At 39.1% G+C, this 24,369-nt stretch overlaps 1 protein-coding gene across 4 annotated transcripts in view; it reads left to right on the top strand.

Moving 5' to 3' along the window:
- Positions 1 to 24,369, top strand: part of CNTN5 (contactin 5) — a 1,772,202-nt gene that overhangs the window by 1,182,852 nt on the left and 564,981 nt on the right. For 3 of the 4 annotated variants that reach the window (XM_075592451.1, XM_075592452.1, XM_075592454.1), the window contains exons 6-7: positions 3,227 to 3,350; positions 4,115 to 4,290. The exons of the other annotated variant lie outside the window; for it this stretch is intronic. In XM_075592451.1, coding sequence (XP_075448566.1) covers positions 3,227 to 3,350; positions 4,115 to 4,290 — 300 coding nt within the window. The remainder of the gene's footprint in view (positions 1 to 3,226; positions 3,351 to 4,114; positions 4,291 to 24,369) is intronic. 4 annotated transcript variants of the gene reach the window in all.

The raw sequence follows: 24,369 nt of genomic DNA, 5'->3' as shown, positions 1-24,369 counted from the left end.
TTGTAAATACCTGCCCAGGTGTCCCTGCACCTAGGTGTCTTCGCAAAGGGTATACCGGTGCCACTTGGTCCAGCGCTGATCTGTACCTCCGCGTGGGATGGGGGCCAGCCGGACATCCCACCGTAAGGACAGTCTCTGAATCAGCAATACAGCATACAGGAACATGTAGCAAAACTATCACTGGGTCTCTGCACTAAATTAACTGCAGCAGGGCCTCTCTCTGTCCCTGCACTTAAGGAACGGCAGCAGGCACTGTCACTAGGTCCCTGCCTAGCACACAGCTGAAGGGGCACCGGGTCCTTACCTAAGGGCCTGTCCCTAGGAACACCCACCCTCACTAGTGGGGAGTCAGGGCCTCAATTCTAGCCTGGGGTACTTCTGGCCTAGGGTAGAAGCTCAAAGCTCTCTGCCCCCCTTCCTTCCCCCAATGTCTCCTCAGTCTGACTGCCTCATGTGCTTCCCAGTCTGCTTCCTGACTCTGCACACAACAATGTATCCTTCTCCAGCAGGAGAAGCTGCAAGCACTATTGGCTGTTTGGCTGCCTGTGACCTGGGTGAAAGTGCAGTCCCCAGAGGCTGCTTGGAATTGTAGTCTTTTATGGCCCTCTTTAACATTGGGGCCGCATGCGCGCACTGTAATGGCCACCGCTACTCTCCATGGAGCCTGTGCAAACCTGTAATGGCCACCACATCGCCCTAACTGCGCATGCGTGACTTCTAAGGGTCCCTGCACTATGGAGCGCCTCTTGTGCCAGTTCTCCCACACTAAAATGGCTGCCGTGTCACATCTGCCCATGCGCGAGCCTCCGCGCCCACATGGACATAACATAGATGGCGGCGCCGTGCCTCCGACGCCACCGGGAGACACGCTTGCCCCCGCAACTGCCTTCTCATTTGTGAAGGCAAGGGGAAGAGGAACCAAAGGGGACCTGGCTACATACAGTGAAGCAATCCCAATGGTCAATGCATAAAAAGTTTGTTGGAAGAAAGATTTCCCAGAGATATCCACGTTTGATAACCTTTAAAAATCAGGAAGCAAATTTTAAAGCCCTAAGTGGAGCGATAATGCAGGAAACACATATCAAGGTGTTAAATAGGGCCTGGGAATATAACCAAAATGTGGCACACAAAAAGGAGACCTAAAACACTGCTTCTGGGAATGTAATGAAATTTTAAAAAATTTGGAATAAAGTGGTACAATTTATACAAAACGTTTTGAACTTGATCTAGCAATGAAGCCAGAAGCATTATATTGGGAAACGTGGAAATCATAGGGGAGCAACAAAAAAGTTGATTATTATAATAACAACTTTAGCTGAGACCTGGGGAAGAGCGAGAACTCTCGACAGCTTGTCTTATAAAGTCATATCAATTGTTAGTCCAAATAAAAAAAAATGTATTGCCTAATACTGAACTACTCATTCATATCTTAAGAATATATATTCTTTGCCAGTTCTTAATTATCAAGTTGGCTAATTGTGTATAGTAATTCACCAGTGACATTAGTAATCAAAATGCCGAATATGCCAGGGAAATAGTATGGAAAAAATATGGTTGTTAACATGTAGACCAGCTGCAGTTGATACTCTGGATGTCTTCTAGAACACACCTATTCAAATAATGTTCCCCATTTATCTATATCAACTAATGTACAACAATATGCAGATTGTGTCAGCAGAAATTAAGATGAGCTTGAATTTAGAAGCAGAGGTGGTAAAGATGAATATAGTGATTATTTTTTCTTAACAATTGGACCAGTAATTAAATAAAAAATACTGTATGTCCTAAATTACCTTTAAAAAAAAGTGCATTATCAACTGTTACAATGCTATCATGTAAGAAAACAAAGCAACCATATTAGTCATTTTGAAATGTACTATTTTCTTTTTAATGTCATATCAGTTTTAGACAAAAAAACAGATAGACAGTGAAGTAATGAAGTGATAAAATGTCATTCGTCTTGAAAATCCACGAGAATCTTTTAAAATAAATGTGCTATTTACTAATAATGATACTAAGACCAGGATTTACGAAGCTCCAACAATGTGTATCAGAGCTTGATCCCACATTAACTGAAATTGACTTGAATCTCAGTTACCGTGGGGTCGAGCTCTAATACTCCTTATAAGAGTTTAGTGAATCTCCCCGTAAATGTGATGAATGTGAGAACTCAAGTTTAGAATTTACACAGAAAAAAAATTCAAGCTGCAATGTACTGTGTCTCTCAACTTAGTGGTTACCAAACTCATTGTATTCATTATTGGGGCCACCAACAGAAATCCTGGGGCCCAAGACACATGAAAGAAGCATGGCTCCTGTGGGGAGGTGTGGCTCTGGATGGGGGGGGGCAGAATAAGGTATTGGGGAGGAGAAGAAGTTATTGGGGGGAGAGAGAAGGAGGTATTGGGTGGGAGAGAAGGAGCTATGGGGGGAGCTGTGGGATGGGATAAATAGCTATGTGGGGGGGAGGGGGGAGAGAAGGGGCCATGGGGGGAAAAAAGGAGGAAATGGAGGGGTAGCACGGGCCTGGGGGGTAGGTATGGGTTTGCAGAGAGAGATTAGGTATGGGGTTTGGGAGAGATTAGGTAAGGGGTTTGGGAGAGACTAGGGCACCAACGAGATGGAAGAAGAGCCCACCCGAGAACTGAAAGGAAACGGACTCGCCCAGTTGCTAGCAATGCCGGAAGTTAGGGACAACTTTTGTGAGGTTGCAGCAGTATGTTTACAGAAATATCTTTTTGTGTGAATATTTGTAATGTTTTCTTGATGACACTGCCCTCTTCAACAGTAACTCGTAGTGTAGAACACAAAATGTGGTACTGTATATGGAGTATTACTTTGTGGGAACCTCAATCTAACACCTTAAAATGATGTGTAGAATTCATATGACTCATTTCAGGTGTGTTCAATGGCTGATCTAAAATATTTAGTGACACTTTTGGCCACTCATATTTAAGTTACATGCCTAAGCTATCTTGACTGTGGTCAAAGGCTCCCATCTGATGAAGAGGTAGAAAGAAAGGCATTAACTAAACTATAGCATTTAAAAATACATTATTTGGATTAAAACTCCATTTGTTTTTTTCCTCTCTGATCAATGAATATAATTTTGACATGCCTATACTATACAAACATCAAATAGCAGAATCACATCAATTATCATTTGTTTAGCACTAGAGGTGGAAAAATATTTGTATTTTTAACCAGTAGATTTTCATTTTTTCAGAGAGTGTGGATTATGGGCCACTGTTTGTCCAAGAACCAGAAAATGTTATATTTCCTATGGATTCTGGAGAGAAGAAAGTGGCACTTAATTGTGAGGCAAGAGGAAGCCCTGCTCCAAGTTATAGGTACACTTATTGAGAGTTACAATATTTAATTCATACAAGTCATGCATTTTTGCATTTGTGCTTCATGGTTGAATGTGTATTTTGTATTGTTTTTCCTTTATAGTGGGGTTTGGAAGCAGCAAGTAAAAATGTTATGTAAATGTTTGGTTTGGAAAGAGTAAGCATTTAGTGTGTTTAAAGCCTTCACATTATTACTTAGTGCTTCCAAACATTGGTGATGTAAGTAGTTAATGTTTAAATACTGTTTTAGATTGATGACTGATGGAAGAGAAAACTTTTGGCAGTAAATGGAAATGATTTGAGCAGAGAAGACTATATTTGAGCACTTTTATGCAAAATGCATGAAAAAATAGCCTACCATGATTTATATTGTATAGATAACATGGCAAATAGAGAAATGAAAAGATGACATTTTCTGAATCTTAAACCAGATTAATAGTTATTTTACAGTTGCAAGGTTTTCATAACAGATAGTGATTGATCCGATAATAGGATGTTTTAGGCTAAAGTACAGTAGATGGGCTAAAAATGATGGAACAGCCAGTCCAACTTGGTAGTAACATTTTAATTGTTGCATCCAAAATATCTTATTATGGCAGTTTTCATAAGATAGTAAAATAGTAAATGGAATTTAACATGCAGGTATCTTAAGCTCTAGCTATATCTGTGAAAATACTTCTTGGTAAATAGATTTGTTAAAATATTATTATAACTTTTGTTTGACTTTTTTTCATTCATTCTCCTTTTACATTTTTTTTTTAAAGATGGCTTCAAAATGGAACAGAAATAGACTTGGAAAGTGATTATCGCTACAGTTTAATAGATGGAAATTTAATTATCAGCAGCCCAAATGAGATGAAGGATTCTGGTCAATATCAGTGCCTAGCAGCCAACTCCTTTGGCAGTATCCTTAGTAGAGAGGCGACACTTCAATTTGCATGTGAGTAATAATTATCTACTTGGTACTTTTGGCAACGTGAGGTGCAAATATGTCAGGAAGAACATTTCTACGTACTCTATATTGTTTATACGTTATCCACACTGCTGTAAATGGTTCCGCTGCACAGTATTGATACAACCAGTTCTAAAAACATTGATATACTGTAGGATGGTCAATTCAAGCGTTATTACTTTTTGGTCATTTTGGACTAACAATTAGACTCTAATATTACTCAGTTGTACAATGCTGATGCAACATATTCTATAAAGTTTTACACTGATAGGAAATGGATCAGTAACTTTTAAACTCCTGTTTAATAACCTTGTGGCTGTACATAAAAGTGAGAGATCTGACCGATTAAACAAAGAAAAAAAAGATAGGGCTTAATATATTTGAATAATTCAATGATGTTTACTGTAGCTGAAAAAAGTACCATAAATACTGCTGTCACTAGTGCTCCTAGACATGGAGAACAACATGGCAGTGGTTGCAAAGTTGTGGTAAACAGGGCCGAGTTATTAAGGAATCACCTGGAAAGTTAAATAATAATAATAATAGTTTGTTCTTGTATAGCGCTGCTAGTTTTACGTAGCGCTTTACAGAGACATTTTGCAGACACAAGTCCCTGCCCTGTGGAGCTTACAATCTATGGTTTTTGATGCCTGAAGCACAGGGACATAAAGTGATTTGCCCAAGGTCACAAGGAGCCGACACTGGGAATTGAACCACGTTCCCCTGCTTCAAACTCTCAGTGCCAGTCAGTGTCTTTACTCACTGAGCCACTCCCTCTCCATTCATAATGTTTACCTTATCCCCAAAAATGTCTGATCCCTAGAATTTATTTGTAACACCTCTTCCCCAGGCCAACAGAAGAGGGGCCCAATGTATGTCAGGTGGTGTAGTAAAGTGCTGGTGATGCTCAGTCGATCTTGTTAACCTTATATCTCAGGGTGTTGGCATGCGGGCGGGCTGGAGCGGTGCGTAAATGAAGTAAGGGCGCCAGGAACTTTTCGGAAACTTTATTATGAATAGTCCTGCACAATGTCTTCTTTAGAATGTTCAGACCACATTGCCAAAGATACATAAACCTTTCCTTTGACAGTAACTTTCATCTCCCTAAGGTACAGCCTTTGCCATTGCAAACCCTTAGGCAAGCACAATTAAGGACACCCCCTCCCCCCCAAAGAAAAACAAACAAAAATCCTCCCCAAAAAAGATTTTCCTTGAAAATGTTTTCACTAAAAAATCCTACCCCCCACCCCCGAGTTAGGAAGCAGGGGGTCTCTGGAGTGCAACCCCATTCATTTCAGCTCTGGGCTCCCCCTAGTTCCTGAGATGCTTATTTCCTTAAGGGGTGATGATATCTCAGCTCACATTTGATACCCCATGACATGGGCCAATAGGAAGCCATGACATCATTTGCGGTTTCCTTTTGGCGAGGGGCTTTAAACCAGATACCGCGGCACACCCTAAGGAGGTAACACAGGAAGCAGGGGTCCCTAGAGCTGAAATTAATAGGGTTGAGCTCCAGCGACCCTTTGCTTCAATCCTACATGCATTTAAATAAAAGGGTAGGCAGCAGTGTTGCTCCTCTTCACTCTTGCCACCCGGAGACCTGCCGCCACTAGGCGGTGCCTTACCTTCTTGTCACCTAGGGATAGACCTGCTGCTCCTACCTCTACTGGGATCCTTTGGCCGGGTGCCATCTTATTTGAGGGTGCAAACCCTATCCCCCTAACATAGCTTAAGGGCTTACCCTCTTTTGAGGACAGCTGGGAACCTATCCTTCAGGCAGCAACAGTTGATACTCTAAAGCCCTGTCAGTGAGATGCTCTAAAGCTCTGTCACTGAGGATGCCTATGATGAAGTGCCTTGCCATCCTCCATTGAGGGAAGGATGTGCCTGAGGGTCATACATGGGAACCCTATAATTGTTAGTGACATTTCCCTGTCTGGAAAATAATAAAGGGGCTTCTACCCTAGTTACCTACTACAAAACTGTGTACATACATATTTACAGGGGAGACCTCCTCCTCTGGTTCCTCTGGGATCTGAGGATGGAGTTATTCTTCCCTCCAATTTATGACCTTACCCCCTTCCACTGTCTCTGGGCAGAAAATGGGCAGAGCTTAGCCTACGCTGAGTCACCGTAGACTAGGTTACCCTTCCAGCACATTCTAGAAATGAGGTGTAGCCAGGCACCTGTCTGGTCTTTTTGAAACATACTATCTAAGGGCCATTACTAGGAGTTAACTCTTTAAATCCTTTATAACCCCTTAGATTAAATGGGAATCCCACAGGGGTTCTACATATTACTTATCGAATAGCTCTAGAGAACAAAATAAATGGATGATTGTAACAGGGACTTATCCCTGTTTAAGTAAAGCAGCATCAGAGCTCTGAGAATCCAGCAGAGAGATAGTTAATTGCAATGACTCAATCAGCAAGCTAAACCTGGACTAATGAGAGCCCTGTAAAAAGCCTCATGTGAGACACAGGAGAGAGATTCCTTAGCTCACTTGTGGGCTGACGTAAGGAGAAGGAGGACTGCAGGGATTTTCCTCAGCACACAAAGTGCTGCAATGAGGAAAGAGTCTTGAAGCATAAAAGACTGTGTGTTGACATCAAGACACGAGGGGGCAAGAGATCTATACCTGGACACGGACATTTCCTTAGTACACAAGGGTGCTGACCCAGGAGAGCAGATAGACCTTCCCCTACAGCTACAACAACAGAAACAGATAAGAGACATTCTTGTTGAACGTGTGTGTGTGTGTGTGTACTGTGATATCATCACTGTCCTCTAGGTGCTGGAACTGTGCAGTAAGGGATCTTTCCAGCTCTCCTAGAGGTAATCTCCTAGAGTAGCCAGCAGCACCTGATGCCTAATTAAGAAGGCTGAACACCTGATTACTCATGAAGCTTTGAATGAGGAAGTATTTTAAAAGACTGAAAGCTGTCATGCACAGAGAGAGACTGTTTTCCACAGAGAAGGGCGGATTGAAGTGCTCCCCAGCTGCAGAAGCTGGTTATAGAGGAACCTACAGAGAGTTTCTCTGGGCTCATGTGGGGCCGAGTTCCCCTAAAAAGGAAAGGACGACAAGGCTGTGCTGAATCACGGATGTCTGCTCCAGAGGACTTACAAACAGATAAGCAAAAACCCTTTGTTATTGCCATGTGCAAAGACTGTGTAGATGGTTGCATATGCCAGGGCATGTTTTGGCTTGGGAACCAGCTTAGCTGGCCATGTAGTTAGTGAGGGTGAAAGCTATGGTGTAGTTAGCTTTCCCTAAAGAAAATAGGAGTTAATTTTATTATTTGTTTTTTTATTAAAGGGACAGTAGGCCTGTTGATATGTGATTTAATCCCTGTAAATAAACTCCTGCATTGAAAATACAGTGTTTCCAGCCTTAAATTGGGATAAAAGAGACTGCAACGTGGTGTGGGCAACACAGTATATATACACATTTTAAGTTATGGTGGGTGAAAAAGGCAACAAAAAACATCCACCATTAGCATATAGCCAATAAAGAATATCTCCTGTGAGCACATTCACATGTTTTAGACAGGTTTGCAACCCTGCCTTTCATCCATTATCACCTAGCATACAGTGCTTCCACTGCAGCAAGGGATTCTGGGAAATGACATGCAAATGAGCAAACAATGTGTCATCTTTCACCTGAAATCCACTTTTGCATGGAACCCATATAAGCAAATGCTCTACTGTTCATACAGATTTTTAGCACAGCATGGGATTAGATGCAAAGGCAGTCAAGCCACTCACAGACATGTGTACGTACCAAAAAGACCACTCTCTATGATGACGAAAGTGATCTGCAGGAGTAAGAGTGGGAGCAGCAGATCACTGAACATCTATGCTTGTTAACGCAACTGCAAGAAAAGCCTGGTGGATACAGTGAAACTGCTGAAGTTTCAAATAAAGAAGGAGACCCCAGTATCCCTGATGGGACTGAGTCGTCCAAAACAAAAAGGTGGAAAAAGAAAAGTGGTGCTTCACTTACCGTTGACGGAACAGATATGTCCGCAGATCTCATGGAGAAAAAGGGGGTCTGAGATGCCCTGCAGGCTAGAGAAAATGGAGGATTTGACACGCAGATGACAAAATATCCAGACGGTCCTACGCAGAAGTCGTGTAACCCAAAGAAGTGTCTGTCAGGTGCTAACAGTGAGGAACCCTCATCCAACCATACCAGGGAAGCAGACCTGGAATCACTGAGTGACGATCCCTTGACCAGCCCTGAAGATGCACTGCAAGCTGCCAGGCATAACTGTGACCTGCTCCATGAAGAATTGAAAATGGAGAGAGAAAATAATGCTGAGCTACAGAAGACTGTGCTCACAATTTACTCTTTGGCCAGGAACGAAATGGAGGATCTAAAGACTGAGTTAGATACTGCAAATGCTACTAATACCGCCATGAATGGAAAACAGAGCAAATCTGACAAAATCATTACTAATCTGAAATAGAAGTATGAGGAGACAGTAAAAGAGATTACAGTCTCTCAGCAAGGGGTTCGCAATTGCCATAGATAGTTGGAAGTCTCTCAGAATGAGGTTCATACTCCATATAGAACTTAATGACTCATACCAGGAGGAATCTGCAGGCTGCTAAAGAAGTACCAGTGCTGCAGGAACATCTGATTACCTAGTGTGTCCCTGCAAAGCAGCATGAAAAAATGAAGGCTACCCTGAGCATCACCAGAGCATCGCTAGAGGCCAGGTGATTCAGTACAAGAGGGAGCACAAGAAGGTCCAGAAACTGACGCAAGCAGTTGGGGCCCGAGCAAAGAAATCTGCAGAGCTCAAAACGATTACGAAGAATGTGTTGATGCACACTCTGAGCAAGCTCCAGAAACAGGATTCTCCCACTGATGAGGTAAACTTCTTAAAAAGGTAGAAAAGCAGTAGAGTAATTCAGAAGTACTACAATGCTGTTGTCCAAGCCAGGTAGGAAAGATATATATATATACAGCCGCGGCCCCTTTTAACCTCCTACATCCCCGAAAAAAATCGGGGATGTTTTCCGTTTCTCATAGACTTTGCCGCGCGTCAGCCACATCCACCAGACAGCGCTAATAGCGCTCTACATTGAAAGCGCCCAAACCGGCGGAAAACATGCTGCATCTGCCCGCGATTTTGAAAATCGCGGGGAAACGGCCGCAGGAGGTTAAAGGCGGCCGCCACTGTATATATATATATATATATATATATATATGTGCAAATGCTGTGCAGCACTCACCATACAGACTGCCTACAGAGGAATGAAAACTCGTCGGCTAAATAGCCAGAATAAAGCAGCCTGTCTTCTCCAATCCATATGGAGAATGCAAGGGCAAATAAAAAATTATGAACATTTGAAGCAGTGTGTAATTTTGCTACAGTCAAATGTTAGGAAGTATCTGCAGAAAAGGTGCTACAAAAAAATGAAGGACGCTACAGGTATGATTCAATACAGATATAGGTTCTACATCACAACCAAGCAAGCTGTGTGTTGCTATAAATGCACCAGCAATGCCATCTCAGTACTACGATCAGCTTTCCACACAAGTCAGGAAAGAAGAACTGAATTACAACTGAGAAGTGCAATACCAATTCAGTAATGCTACTGTGGTCCCATGGCCCAAGCCATATTCCTCAAAATGAAAAAAGCCGCTAGAAAGATAGTCTTTTGGTAGATTGAGGAAGAACTGTTTCAGTGTTCACACGTCTGATGGTACAACACTAGGGATCTACCAAACTGAGATGCCACGGGTCTATAGATATGGACAAAAACTCTGCCCAGGTGGAAGCACCCGTGAATATGGCTGAAAACCTGATGCAGGTGATCACCATAAACTCAGGGATGAAAGGATCGCCCGACACAGGGGAAAACATGTGACCAGTGGGCTGAAGAAAGTATGTGCTTGGGAAAAGTCCTACTCGAGCGACTGAAGAGTTCTGAGCTCAAGCACCTTCTTGAGGAGACATTACTGACATGGAGAAAGGGCTACAATCACAGCAGGACTGAGGGTTCTTCTCTTCCATCCATTCTTATTCGAGCCACAGATGTATCTCGAGTGATAATGGAAGGATGGGCTTCGGCCGTGGTAAGCCCGAGTTTCCCACAAACAGGGGAGGTATGTAACAGGGACTTATCCCTGTTTAAATAAAGCAGCCTCAGAGCTCTGAAAATCCAGCAGAGAGAGAGTTAATTGCAATGACTCAATTAGCTAGTCTCCACCTAGACTAATGAGAGCTCTGTTAAAAGCCTCATGTGAGACGCAGGAGAGAGATTCCTTAGCTCACATGTGAGCTGACATAAGGAGAAGGAGGACTGCAGAGATTTTCCTCAGCACACAAGGTGCTGCAATGATGAGAGAGTCTTGAAGCACACAAGACTGTGTGTTGACATCAAGACATGAGGGAACAATACCTCTATACCTGGACACGGATATTTCCATAGCACACAAGGGTGCTGACCCAGGAAAGCAGAGAGGCCTTCCCCTCCAGCTACAACAACAGAAACAGATAAGAGACTTTCTTGTTGGTCTATTGTGTGTGTGTATATATATATATATATATATATATATATATAGCCCCGGTATCCCTCAAGGGATTGTCACATGCTGCGGCTTAGTCAATAGGGCGGCTGCATTTGCAATTAAGGCCTTTTTCAGTGCAAGGGAGCCTGCGCTGGCAGTTTTTAATAGGGACAGTTAAGAGAGGCTGCAGTTACATGTTGCTAGGCAACCAGTGAAGCTGTGAGAGATGACAGTTAAGAGGGTTTTTTTGAAGAGTGTCAGTTGGAGCTGGGAGCTGGGTAAGTTAGGGTGTGTGTGCAGGTAGCAGTAGCCACTGGCACTAGGCCTAGTTACCCCCAGAGGCCCCAGTTTGTTGTTGCTTCAGGGACAGGCCCTACTTGAGGAGTTCTGCCCCTTTAGCTATTTGGTTAAGTTAGAAGCCACTCAGTAGTGCGCAGCCTGATTACTGGGTCGGGGCTCAGCCTCCCCCAGAGTTATATAGAGACTATCTTCTCAGTGACTGCGGCCAGCCGGTTGCAGACGGATCCCCGTCAAAGTACAGACGATGCAGAGCTGCGGTGATATTATCCACGCTGGAAGTCACCCCATGCATAGGAGGACATCACGTCGGATCAGGCGGATCCACTTCAGTGTACAGTGCACCTGCGGGCTGGAGCCCCGGGAAGGTATCTATAAATAGGGGAAACAAAAAATAAAAAAGCGCAAGGCCCATAGAGTAGTAAAGTTATGTTTATAAGCAATTAAAAACGGTTATAAATACACACAGCAGAGTAGTTGGTACAGGCACTTCGGTACTAAGAATGACCGCAGGAACAGAGGTACTTTGCTCGTCTGCTTGTTCGGGTTGTGTGAGTCTCAGCCCTCCTCCTTCTCTCGATCGGCGATCTGGTTCACTTCCACGTCAGGTGACTCGTGACGTCGGCGCATGTCATCGATCGGGGGTTGGACAGTCACCAGCTCCCTCTCCAAACTCGGCAGTCAGGAAACTCTGCTATCTGCGTCTCCCCAGCAACTTAGTGTAGGTTCCCAACAGTCAATAGCAACCAGAGCAATGTCAGCCCTACGCGTTTCAAGGACTATGTCCTCTTCGTCAGGGCAATTTCATTGCTGGTTGCTCGTTATAGTCATATATATAGTGCATTAATTTATTATAGAATGCAATTAATCAATTACATCAGTGCCAATTTAGTACATTTTTCCAGTGTCCTCATAAGAATGCATATATAAATAGAACGAGGAATAGTTTTACTATTAAATTATCAATTAATAAATAATGAATAGGAGGAAGAAAAAGTGACAAAAAACAGAATAATAAATTCAATGCTTAAAAGTTCTTATTTTATTATAACCAAATTTAAAATAGACTACGTTAAAATCTCTGTGAACACTGAAAACAAATACCATTACATCATAGTTAGAACACATATTTATATATTTAAATGTTTATATTGTATTAAAAATCTATCTATATTTGAGATATTCTAAAATGTATTTATTTGTTTAATCATAGAAATGCAGCCATATCAATTTCTTCATTGAGCCCATTAGGGGACATGGTGTTAAGCTGGTGTATCCAGTACGTCTCTCTCTGTCTCCACCTTAACACCCTGTCCCCTCCATGTTCACTGGGTCCAATGTGTTCTATTCCCATAACTTTTAATTTAGCAGGATCTTTATTATGTTTACAATAAAAATGTCTAGGGACACTGTGAGTCATTAAGCCTTTTAAAATGTTATTCCTATGCTCTAAAAAGCGGTTTTTAAGACTTCTCTTGGTTCTACCTATGTATAGCAGGCCGCACACACACTCTAAAAAATATACTAAAAATGTCGTTTTACAGTTAATTAAATCTTTTATCGGATATAATTTAGATGAATGTTTAGATTTAAATGAGACAGCCCCAATGTTGATGTGCTTGCACGTAATGCACCTGCCTCCACAACACTAGTTGCCCACAGTTTTAGAAGACACTAGATTAGCATTACAAAGAGTCTTAGATTTTTTAAGTTTAGAAGGTGCTAATATGTTTTTGAAGGTCTGAGCTCTTCTGTACACTACTCTAGGTCTGTCCGGGATAAATGGCGCTAATAGAGGATCACATTTGAATATATCCCAGTGTCTACTCATTATGTTTTTTATTTGTGTGGATGCTCCATTGAATTGAGTGATAAATAATACATCCTGACTATCCTGATTAATTTTGTTCTTATCGCTCTTTTTAAGTGTAAGTGATCTCTCCGTATTCAAGGCTCTCTGATATGCCTGTTGTATATTATATTCATTGTGACCTTTACTTAATAATTTGGTTTTTAATAATACTGATTGTTTAATAAAATCTTCCCTTTTGTTACAATTGCGCCTAATTCTTAAAAATTGATTATAAGCAATGTTGGCAATCCATCTTGGATGGTGGTTGCTAGCAGCATCCAGAAACTTATTGCTATCAACCTTTTTATAATGAGTGGTAGTAACAATCTCATTGTCAACATTGCTTGTTAACACCAAATCTAAAAACACTCTGTTAGTCGGACTAAAATTGTGCGTAAATCTTAAATTAAAACAATTAGAATTAATATAACCTAAAAAGTCTTCTAGTTCTGATATGCTGCCTTTCCATATAATTAGAATATCGTCAATGAAGAGCTTGAATAAAACTAAGTTAGCCAAATGAGGATTATTGTTCCAGATACACAGTTCCTCCCAGTAACCCATCACAAGGTTTGCGTAACTGGGAGCGAAGGATGTCCCCATGGCTGTTCCCTTTTTTGAAGATAAAATGAGTCTTGAAATTTAAAATAGTTCCTTGTTAATATGAATTGTACGCAATCTAAAATAAATTCTCTCTGTGGGGCAGATATAGATACATCCCTAGTTAAAAATGCTCTATCGCTAACAATCCATCAATATGTGATATGTTGGTATATAAAGATTCCACATCACATGTAACCCAAATAAAATCTTGTTGCCACTGAACTTGTTGAATAGAATTAAGTACATGTGTGGTGTCTTTAATATGGGAAGGGAGCTGAACTACATACTCTTTTAAAAAGGAATCTACATATTTAGAAAGGTAAGACGTTAGACTATCAATACCCGCCACTATGGGCCTGCCCGGTGGTTGGATCGAGTTTTTATGTATTTTAGGCAAGTGGTACACAAAGGGAATTTTGGGATGAGTTATTGAAAGATAACCATACTCTTTTTTTATTGAGTATACCTACTGCTAGAGCTTCTTTTAGCATTGTTTCTAAGTCAGTTTGAAAATCTACTGTAGGATCCCTTTTAAGCAATTGATAAGTTGTAGTATCATTAATTAGTCGCAAACCTTCTAAAATATAATCTTCCCTATTTTGTACCACTATGCCTCCCCCTTTATCCGCCTGTTTAATAACTAAACTGGTATCATTTTTAAGGTCATTTTTGGCTTTTAATTCCCATTTAAATAAATTACTCTTCATATTTTTAATGTAGAAATCTTGCTCACACATTAACTTAAAATCTCTATAAACCAATGCAAAGTAAGTATCTAAAAATGTCCCCTTGGATTGGATATGATTAAAAATAGACTTCGGTCTAAAACCCGTGTGTTTAATTTCAGCCTCTATAAGATTTGTAATGGCAACATTTGATGATAGATCATGAATAGTGATTTCTTCTAGATCTACAGTAATAGGGAATTGTCTAAGTCATGATATGTTAAATTCAAAGTTTCATTTTCCACAATACTATCTCCATTATTATTATTAAAATTCTGTAATTTAAAATAGTGACGTTTTAGTGTCATCTTTCTAATGAATTTTTTTAAATCAATAAAAAGATCAAACAATTTTGGTTTGCTCGAGGGTGCAAAGGACAACCCTTATTTTAAAACATACATGTGTTCACTGTTTAAGACTTTAGAGGACAGGTTAAATATTCCCACTTCTCTTAGTGTCTCTGTTGTGGGGAACCAAATTTGTCCTTTCTTCTGTCTCTTGATCCCCCCTCTCTTATCTCTTCTGGTATTCCTTGGGGCCCATTTGTCTTTCGTGGGTGAAAGAACTCCATCTTTCTTAAATCTCTCTCTATTCTCTCCTTCTCTTTTTCCTGATATGTGTTTCTGGTTCGTGACCTTGTAGATCTCCCTAAAAAATGTTCCTAGGGTGTAGAAGCCTTCTGTACATTAGAAATAGTGGCATTAGTTATAGGGACATGTGTTTTCGGTCTAGCCCCAGTCCCAAACTATTATTGGTTCTGATCTCTCTCCTTGGTAATGGAGTCTCAGAGTTTCTAAGAGGAGAATACCTATGACTCAATGGGATATCTGATCCAATAGTATCAGGATTCCTCACCTCTTTGAATAAATTGTCATTATCTATCCTCAGTGATACTCTAGTATTAAAGTCTTGTACAATACCGCCTGTATGAAAATTTGTATTGTCAGGCAGTATACTAATAACATTGTCCTTTGGATTAGGCTGAGGTGGATTCATATCTAAATTAGTTTTATTAGATTTTTTATTATTTTTGGTTTTGTCTTTTGACCAATTACATTGTTTATTATCTAAATAATCTTGCTTATCCCTTAGGAATTTCTCCCGTTTGTTAATTTTAGTGTCTATTTCAAATTGTTTAATACGTTGATTCAATATATCACTAAAATTAATATAATTTTTATCCAATTCAAATTTAGCCATATTCTTAAAAGATTTTTGGATTTCAATTTCCAGATTTTTACATTGTTTATCTCGATATGAAATTAACAATTTCATAAGAGCCATGGAACTTCTATCTAAGATTTCATTCCATGTCTCTGTGAAAACTCGATCCTCAAATGTGGGACTTTTATTTATTCGAAGCCCTCAGGGAATTCTGTTACTAATTAAATACTCACTTAAAATGGTTTTGTCTCAGAAAGAAAATGTTTAATCTTTAAGCAATTTTTCTAATTGCCGAAATTCACTTTTAATATCTAATGTTAAATTCGACCCTAAAACTGTATTATTATTAGGAAAAATCTCTTTAATATTACCACGTCTTAACAGCCTCTCATCCAAAAAATTGTGTTTAGATACACTGTTCAGACTATAAATAGGGCACCAACACGTCCAGGGATAGCGCTTTCTCCAACACACGTGGGTGGGTTTGCACATAAGGTACTTTGGGGGAATACTTATGTTGATGTGCGCACCCGGGTGCACGTCCATGTGTGTGTGTATACACATTATTCTGTGTGGTACAGGTACTGAAGTTATTATTAGTAGTTACAATAGTAAACAGTCATTAGCATACACTGTGTGCGTGTTTTATTATTGTGGTTCCTGTAAGAGGACCATCCCACTCAGGTGGGAACCCTTACAGGTGGAGGTGCTGTGTTCAACGACGGATCAGGTAACCCCAGGCTGCCAGTGGCGGAGGTTCAGGCCTTCTTTGAGCCTATCAGGTGACGCACCACACCCGGTAACACAAGTGTAGATTTCCCCACATGGTCCCTATCTGCGATTGGGGGGGGGGAAGGTGTTATATATATATATATATATATATATATATATATATGTATATATATATATAAGAAAAACAAAATAGAGAGCGCACGCCCCATAGTGTGATACTGTAACATTTAATGTAGGGAAGGATGGGTGGAGGGATTAAAAACACTCACAATGTGCAAATAAATAATAGGCAGTATGTGATTAATAATCACCACCAGGCAGGTCCAAACCGCAGCAAATAAAGAGTCCACGACAGCTGGATTCAGTCTCCCAAACAGCACTGTCTCTCCGGTTCACTCGAAATCCTCCAAAACAGTCTGGTATCAGAGTTGGCCTTGTTATAATTCCATGTGCTCCTCGGCCGTAAAGGATACACACAACGTGATGACGTAGTGTCGCAAGGTACGTTCCTGGCGCGTTTCGTCGCAACAAATGCAACTTTATCAAAGGGAATGTCCCTGAACAAGAATGGCAATGTATAAGTACTGGAGGGTCTCAATCTTGATTGGTAGTTGAACTAAGTGAAAATACCTCCCCTAGAAACGAGCCGTAGCTTATCCTAATTACAATTAAACTTTAACCAATTATTTTGACTGCTATTCAATTCAAATCTATATATATTTTCCTCTTAAAAAAATATAATTAAATAAACGGACTCTCCAGTAAAGATATAATGCCATATATTGTAATAACATAGATCCATAAAATATACTGCTATAAATTAGTTAATAATACACTATGTGATGAAAGAATACTAAAATATATAAAATACATGACAATCTATAAGTACCTCAAATGTTACACTAATTTATATAAAATATGATTTAATAAATTTAACAAAATACCTAATGGTTTAAAATTACTATAAAATGAATAGATAAAACCTTGTATGTTAACACTTACATGATATACAATCCAAAAAAACAATTGATAATATTTGTAAAAACAATAGTACATTCATAAATACACAGGTGGCATTTATAATATCTAGCATAGACAAAAAATGGAGATTTATTAGAATGTCCACATAAATCAAATATATTGTTAAATTCAGAAGGAGAAAGAAATTTAACAATTTAACAATATATTTGATTATATATATTTTTTGATATCCCTTCATTGTCATCACATCATTATTGGCGCTACTTTATATGTGTATGTGTGTGTGTGTTGGTAACCAGCTTAGCTAGCCACTCAGTTAGAAAGGGCTGGAGTAAAAGTTTAGTTATTCTCCAAAGTGGAGAAGGCCTTTATTTATTTTTTTTGTATGTTTTGCCTTTTTAAAGGAACGGTGCAATAAAGCCAGGATTTAATTTCACCCTAATTGGTCTCCATTAAATGTACCTTTACACACATCTCTTACAATGATTTACAATAAAGTAGGTTGTAGGGCTTAAAAGTGTTAAATGAAGGCAATTGTGGATTGACTAAGTAGACTTTTGTTTTTGCCTTGTGTGTTTAAAAAGGAATATCCTTCTACAATTTATTGCTTGAAAAACAGATTGTGGTCAATAGGAAATTATACTATAAAATTGAAAAAGAGAAAACAGTAGTGAGTACATTATATTAATTAATAGAAATACTATCTTAAGAGAGGTTCAGCTGATAAACAGATCTCGGACATTAATGATGACGTTGTATTTTTAAAAAATCTTTATGAAACACTAATTTGTTAATCTTGCTCCTAATGAGTTGAAAATACTGTATAAATCAATACTGGAAGCTGTTACGAATAAGTCCATAACCTTTTCACAAATCTTTTAAGGAGGAAATGATAATTTAATCATCAGCCTAAAAAAAGTGTATCCACTTTCACATTTTGTACAAATCTCTTTATTCTTATCATACTGGTGTACGTAAAAATAAATGTATCACCACTAGCATGGTTTCCACATTGGCATTGTTTTACAAGGAATGTTAAGTATGTCTACATAGAACCTATTGATCACATTCATTTTGTAGACAAATTTTGAATGTCATAAGTAAATCTTTACATTTTCCTCCATGTGCTCTGTGCACCAAATGCACAGAGCTCCATCTACTCATGGCTTATAAAGTGACGTTACCTAAAACAGTAACGGCTGTTATTTCACCTGAGGTTAATGTGAACCCACACAGCTAATTATATGCAAAAACAGCCGCCAAATACATCTCATAAGCTTAGACGTTATTCTGACGCAACGTTGCGTTATCTGCCAATAATGTCACACATGTTACGTTATATATAAAGATGGGGTTACTCCCATTTAGATCAGTGAGAAAGAGAACACACCTGAGATACCTGAGAAATAAGGTAATTTGAATATACTAAGTATATTCTCATGCTCCAAATTATGGGTGCGCCAACTGGGGGCCGCAGGATTTATTTTGGGGGGTGCGGCGGTTGCTGAGGCCTTGCGCTCTACCAGAAAAAAATTTAACTTAAATGCCAGGGAATTGTGTGAGGCCTCTGCAACTGAACTTACCGAGGTTCAGACAGCTTTATATGACGCGATGACAAGGCAACGAAGCGTCAAATTATGCCGTTGGGTCATTTAACGTCTCATAACCCCACCCTTCATCTGACGCCCGTCGCCATGGCAACACAACATCAAATGACACCATGGGTGTCATGTGATGTAAAGTCACATGAATCCACAGCGTCATTTGATGCCGAGAGAAAGGTAAGTGGGGTTAACGTTGTATTAAGTCACTTACAGAGCTTTCTGCATCTGGGCTTAATGTATTTGCAACAACTATTTGGTATATTGCTTCAGAGGCCCTTCAGCAGAAATGAGTTAGGCTTATGACAATGGAATTTTTCTGTTTCATGCACCTTGTAGCAGTTTTTCTTTTGTGTGCAAACAGAGCATTCAAACCTTCACAACATGTCGAGGAAAACAAATGTTGCTAAAAATGCTCAAACACATATATCTTCCCAGAGAACACCTTTATTCCCAACCTTTGCAAACAATTAGTGGATTTGTTTTTCTTTTCTTTTTTCCGAAAGTTGCTGGTCTTTTGTTGAAGTTTAACATTTTAGCAAGTTTTACAACTGTGACTTGAAAAATGGTAGTCATTTTTTATGGGAACACAAAACCCCAGCAAGCTCTTTTTGGGAACCCCTGAGTCCCCACAAAATATATATATGTATTTAAGTGTCAAAATGAAGTGCTATTGAGCGTGGCATATGTATACAACAGACAACAGAGAAGCCCAATGCTACATCCAACATGACAGAAATACACAGTAAAATACTTATATATTCACTTGAAAAAGGGTCATTTAGTTTAACCCTTTGGCCAAAGCGGTGTAAGCTTGCGAGCCATGACAAGGCAGACACCCGTTCGCAAGTCCTAACACTACCAGATAAAATACTAATATACCTGTATTAGGATTAAAATTGTCATTCACCTCTATTAGGAGGGAGAAAGACCACATTGGATCTATATCCAGCAGAATGAAAGGACCTACTAACTTGGGAAGTGGGGAGGGGTGGGATGTAGCATTGGGCTTCACTGTCGTCTGTTGTAGTCATTTTTGATGCCAACTTCTTACAAATGTTATGTTTTTTGCACCGCAAAGCACTGCGAATTTGAAAGAACTTCCTGCAATTTTGTAAATTTCTTAAAACCCTGAAAGAATCATTCACAATCTGAACTACTGTATGGCAAATTGAAACCTCCCCAGACCTTTGATACCTGTATGGACACTTTCTTGACTTGCTTAATACTAGAAAATAAAAACCATGACCTATTTTTTACAGACCATTTAATAAGTAGGCATTTGTGCTGGCAGCAGTCTAAAGCTAGTTTTTGCTACATTACATTATTCATGTATTAAACACTAACTCTTCTTCTATGTAATTTAAATGTATTGCATAGTAATTAAAAAGGACACAGAAGGACCAAATATTTGGAGGAAGTAATGCAGCAAGAGTGGCAGGGTAACTTAGTGCTAAGGACACTGTGTATGGAACCTACAGCAGAGACTGCGACTATTCTAGCACAAACCAGTGGCAATCGCTAAAAAGACCCAGGTACATTCTGAATACATGCATTAAACTTGCCTTAAACTAGCCCCGGCATTTCTGCATTGATTAATGGTCCATCAGATTAACAGCAGGGGTCCCTGGCAGTCCCATTCAAACTGAATGGGACTGCCAGAGACCCCTGCTGTGTTACATAGTTACATAGTTACATAGTAGATGAGGTTGAAAAAAGACATAGTTCCATCAAGTTCAACCTACAGTATGCTAAATTTAGACAACAGATACTTTATCCTATCTCTATACTTACTTATTGATCCAGAGGAAGGCAAACAAAAAACCCCATTAAGGGGAAAAATTAATTCCTTCCTGACTCCAAGAATTGGCAATCGGATTAATCCCTGGATCAACATCCTTCCCATGTATACTTATTTGGTATATCCCTGTATACCTTTCCTATCTAAAAATATGTCCAACCTTTTTTTGAACACATTTATTGTATCTGCCATCACAGTCTCCATGGGTAATGAATTCCACATTTTAACTGCCCTTTCTGTATAGAACCCTTTCCTTTGTTGCTGGTGAAATTTCCTTTCCTCCAACTTTAAGGGATGGCCCCTTAGTCAATGCAGAAATGCCTTAAACTTGCCTTAAACAAGCCCAGCACATACCCAGCACATACCCAGAATGTAACTGGGCTAGTTTAAGGCAAGCTTTAGAATAGTCGTGGTCTCGTCTTTACGTGTATTCGTTTTGTCTGCAAATTCTATGTGTGTGTGTGTGTGTGTGTGTGTGTGTGTGTGTGTGTGTGTGTGTGTGTTGTGTTGTGTGTGTGTGTGTGTGTGTGTGTGTGTGTAGAATTTGCAGACAAAATGAATATATATATATAATATATATATATATATATATATATATATATATATATATATATATATATATATATATATATATACACAGTACATAATTAATAACATTTAAAGAGTTGTGTGTCAAAAGTCCCAAAAACCTCCTCTGCTGTTCAGGTAACAGTAAGAGTGCCCAGTTCTGCTTTTTAGTGTGGATGTAATTTCCCTAATTTAATTTTGCTTTAATGGGTGATTTGGGAAGTTGTCATAAAGGGTTGAAGGGAGCAGTTGTACAATAAAATGTATCAGCTCTAGATGTTTTGGGATCTACAATGTGATGTTAGATCTAGCTGTTTGTCTCTCTAAGTTTTAATTCAAGCTAACAAATAAAGCTGTTTATCTAAATGGGTTTTTTTTTGTCATTAGATCTAGAGTAGATGATCCAAACGGGACTTTACGTGCTTGAATCTTTTCTGGGTTTATTTCTGGAAGTTATTCATTAAACTCCAGTCATTTTGATTAGGGCACTGTAGCATGGCAGTTTCCATGAACTAGTGCTCCAATTGTCACTATTGCAGTATAATGAATAACCCCTATATCTAATTGGCAGATGGTTCAATGGTAAGATCTTTCCTTTTTAATAGTGTTACTGTATGTGTAGAAAAGTCTAGAATTTTCAATTGTAAATAATTGCGAACCTAAGCTTTTTTTCGTGAGACGAGATTGGCAAATCAAGCCAAATCCGTTTTCCGGATTTTCTTTATTTTTCCCACCAAAATCCATTTTGCGGTGTAAAATCTGCAAACAGATTTGGTTGGTTTTAATCCATGTGGATTCATCAAAAACCGCAATTGGATACAATCTGTTGATGGATTTGTAGAATCCAATCCGTGGATTCAGCAATCCATTGGTGGATTCAATTAGTATATTGGTAATAATATTTACAAATCTGCAAAACGCGAATCGCCATTTTTGAGATTGATCTGCTGAAATCCGCGGACCAGAGGAACCGACCGATCCGCTGCGGATCCAAATTCGCCAATAAATTTCACCCATTTCTACTCATAAGCCTGATTTAAAAAGATGTGGTATATTTTCTGTTGTAATGTTGAAGCCCTAAATGGAAAATAAATGTTCCCATTATCCTTGCCATTTCTTTTTACTAAGCAGTGCTATGCAATAGACACATTAGAGTGTCAGATGAACGTACTATTGTCATTCACTTGCATGGGCTGGAAGGCACCTCATGAAATAGCGCCATTTTATAAATATGGGGCTTGTTCTCTATAACAGGGGTGCCCAACTCCAGCCATCAAGCCCTCTCCCCCCAACAGGACCAGTTTTAAGGATATCCCAGCTTCATCACAGATGGATCAATCAGTGGCTCAGACAACGACTGCACCGCCTGTGCTGAAGCAGGAACTGATTACACCACCTGTGCTGAAGAAGGGACTGATTGAGCCACGTCTCCTGAAGCAGGGATATCCTTAAAACCTGACCTGTTGGGGGGACTTGAGCACTGGAGTTGAGAACCCCTGCTCTTTACACAGTAAACTCATATTATCTTTCCAAGGATTCTTTTTTTGAGATGCTGCAGCGTGGTGATATATATTGCTCGTTTTTTTTTTTTTTTTTTAAATAGAAGAGAAATGATCAAATTCATTATCTATTGGAACAATTGTTACCTTGTTTCATTTTTGCATAAATGTACATTGCCACAATGTTCAATTTATTTCTGTAAAGCGCATAGAAAAATACTAAAGTAAGCATTTTAGTTGTTTCCAATATAATTTGTGATAGCGGAACACTATCAAATTAAGAATGAATGAAACATCAAACCGAACAGACAATATGATTGGCTAAACATCTCTTAATGTTTTCATTACAAAATGTCATGTTTTCATTTTCAGTGCAGATTGCCAGCTGGTACACCAGATATCAGCTCTTTTGCCTTGAAACGAATGAAAGTAATCTGAATCATCTGTTCTGAACAATGAAATATTACTCTGAGTTTTTTTTTTTTTTTCAAAGAATAGTTGAATAGCAATGATTTTATTGTATGAACAAGTATGTAATAACTTATGGGACAAATGTGGGTTTCAAAGTCAAAAGTGCTATGTGATACGCATGGTTTTGTTTGTGTTATCAGCTTATATTTTCACATTCTATGTGTAAGGGTCATCATCATGTTATAACCCATGTGCTTTGTTCCCTATTTTATTTTTTCAATGTCATTTTGTTACAAAAGCTTTAATTATATCATTTTTCAAATAGATGGAGAAAAATGTTATTGTGCCAAAAAGTTTTAGTGACCATAGTAACAGCCTTTTTTTTATTGTTCATGATACTAAATTGACCTTTTAAAGAACACAGAAACAGTTGTAAAGCTGTGTTCATTTCTAGCATGAGTTGGAGTTTCAGTTGTTTTTGAGATTGACGGGTTTAATATCTATAATCTTTTCTTTTTTTTAAATAAATATGCTTAATTGCATATTCGTGCTACGAAATTGGTATAGTTGGAATCTTGCCTTCAGTACAGTACTGTATGTATTAGTGGTCTATTATACGGCTTACTGTATATGAATGTATTCCATATCTAGAACAATTGGGGCTTATTTTGTAAGATGTGATAGCACTGATCCGACGTTATCACACAGAAGGACCCATTGATGTCGGATTGGCGCTATCGCCTTTTTCAGAATAAGACCCATAATATCCCCATTTAATTCCAGGGATCATCAATTAGTGTGTCAGAGCACACAACAGCTTAGGTTTAAGTTTTTGATTTTTGCAGAAATAGAAAATATCTAAGGTTTTGTTTGGCACAGTGTGGGTGTTTGTGTTTAAGTGGAGTTTAAGAGAAGTGGGAAAAACTAGAAGACGCAATATTAAAAACAACTGACCTCTTTGACACGCAGTTTGGCAAACAAACAAGGGGGAAAAAGTCAATATATTTTCCCAAGAACGTGGGAAATATTATAAAGGCAAAGAAGATTAGGAAATATAGGCAGACTCAGAAGATGAGAGAAAAATAACCATATCAGGCAAAAGGAGGCAAACCAATTAATCATGTGTGCAAAGACTCAAGCAGAAGAGAAAACAGCCCAGTCAGTAAAAGGGATTTTTTTTTATATAAGTGTAACACGGTTCCCCCCCCCCCCCCCAACCTCACTTAGGGACCAGTGTTTGGGATGGCGCATGGTTTTGGTTTTGATTGATACCACAGATCAATAAAATTGCCCATTTGTATTCTT

This window comes from Ascaphus truei, chromosome 3, assembly GCF_040206685.1.
Source record: "Ascaphus truei isolate aAscTru1 chromosome 3, aAscTru1.hap1, whole genome shotgun sequence".
In the NCBI taxonomy this organism is placed as follows: Eukaryota; Metazoa; Chordata; class Amphibia; order Anura; family Ascaphidae; genus Ascaphus; species Ascaphus truei.
This window is presented reverse-complemented; position numbering and strand designations above follow the sequence as displayed.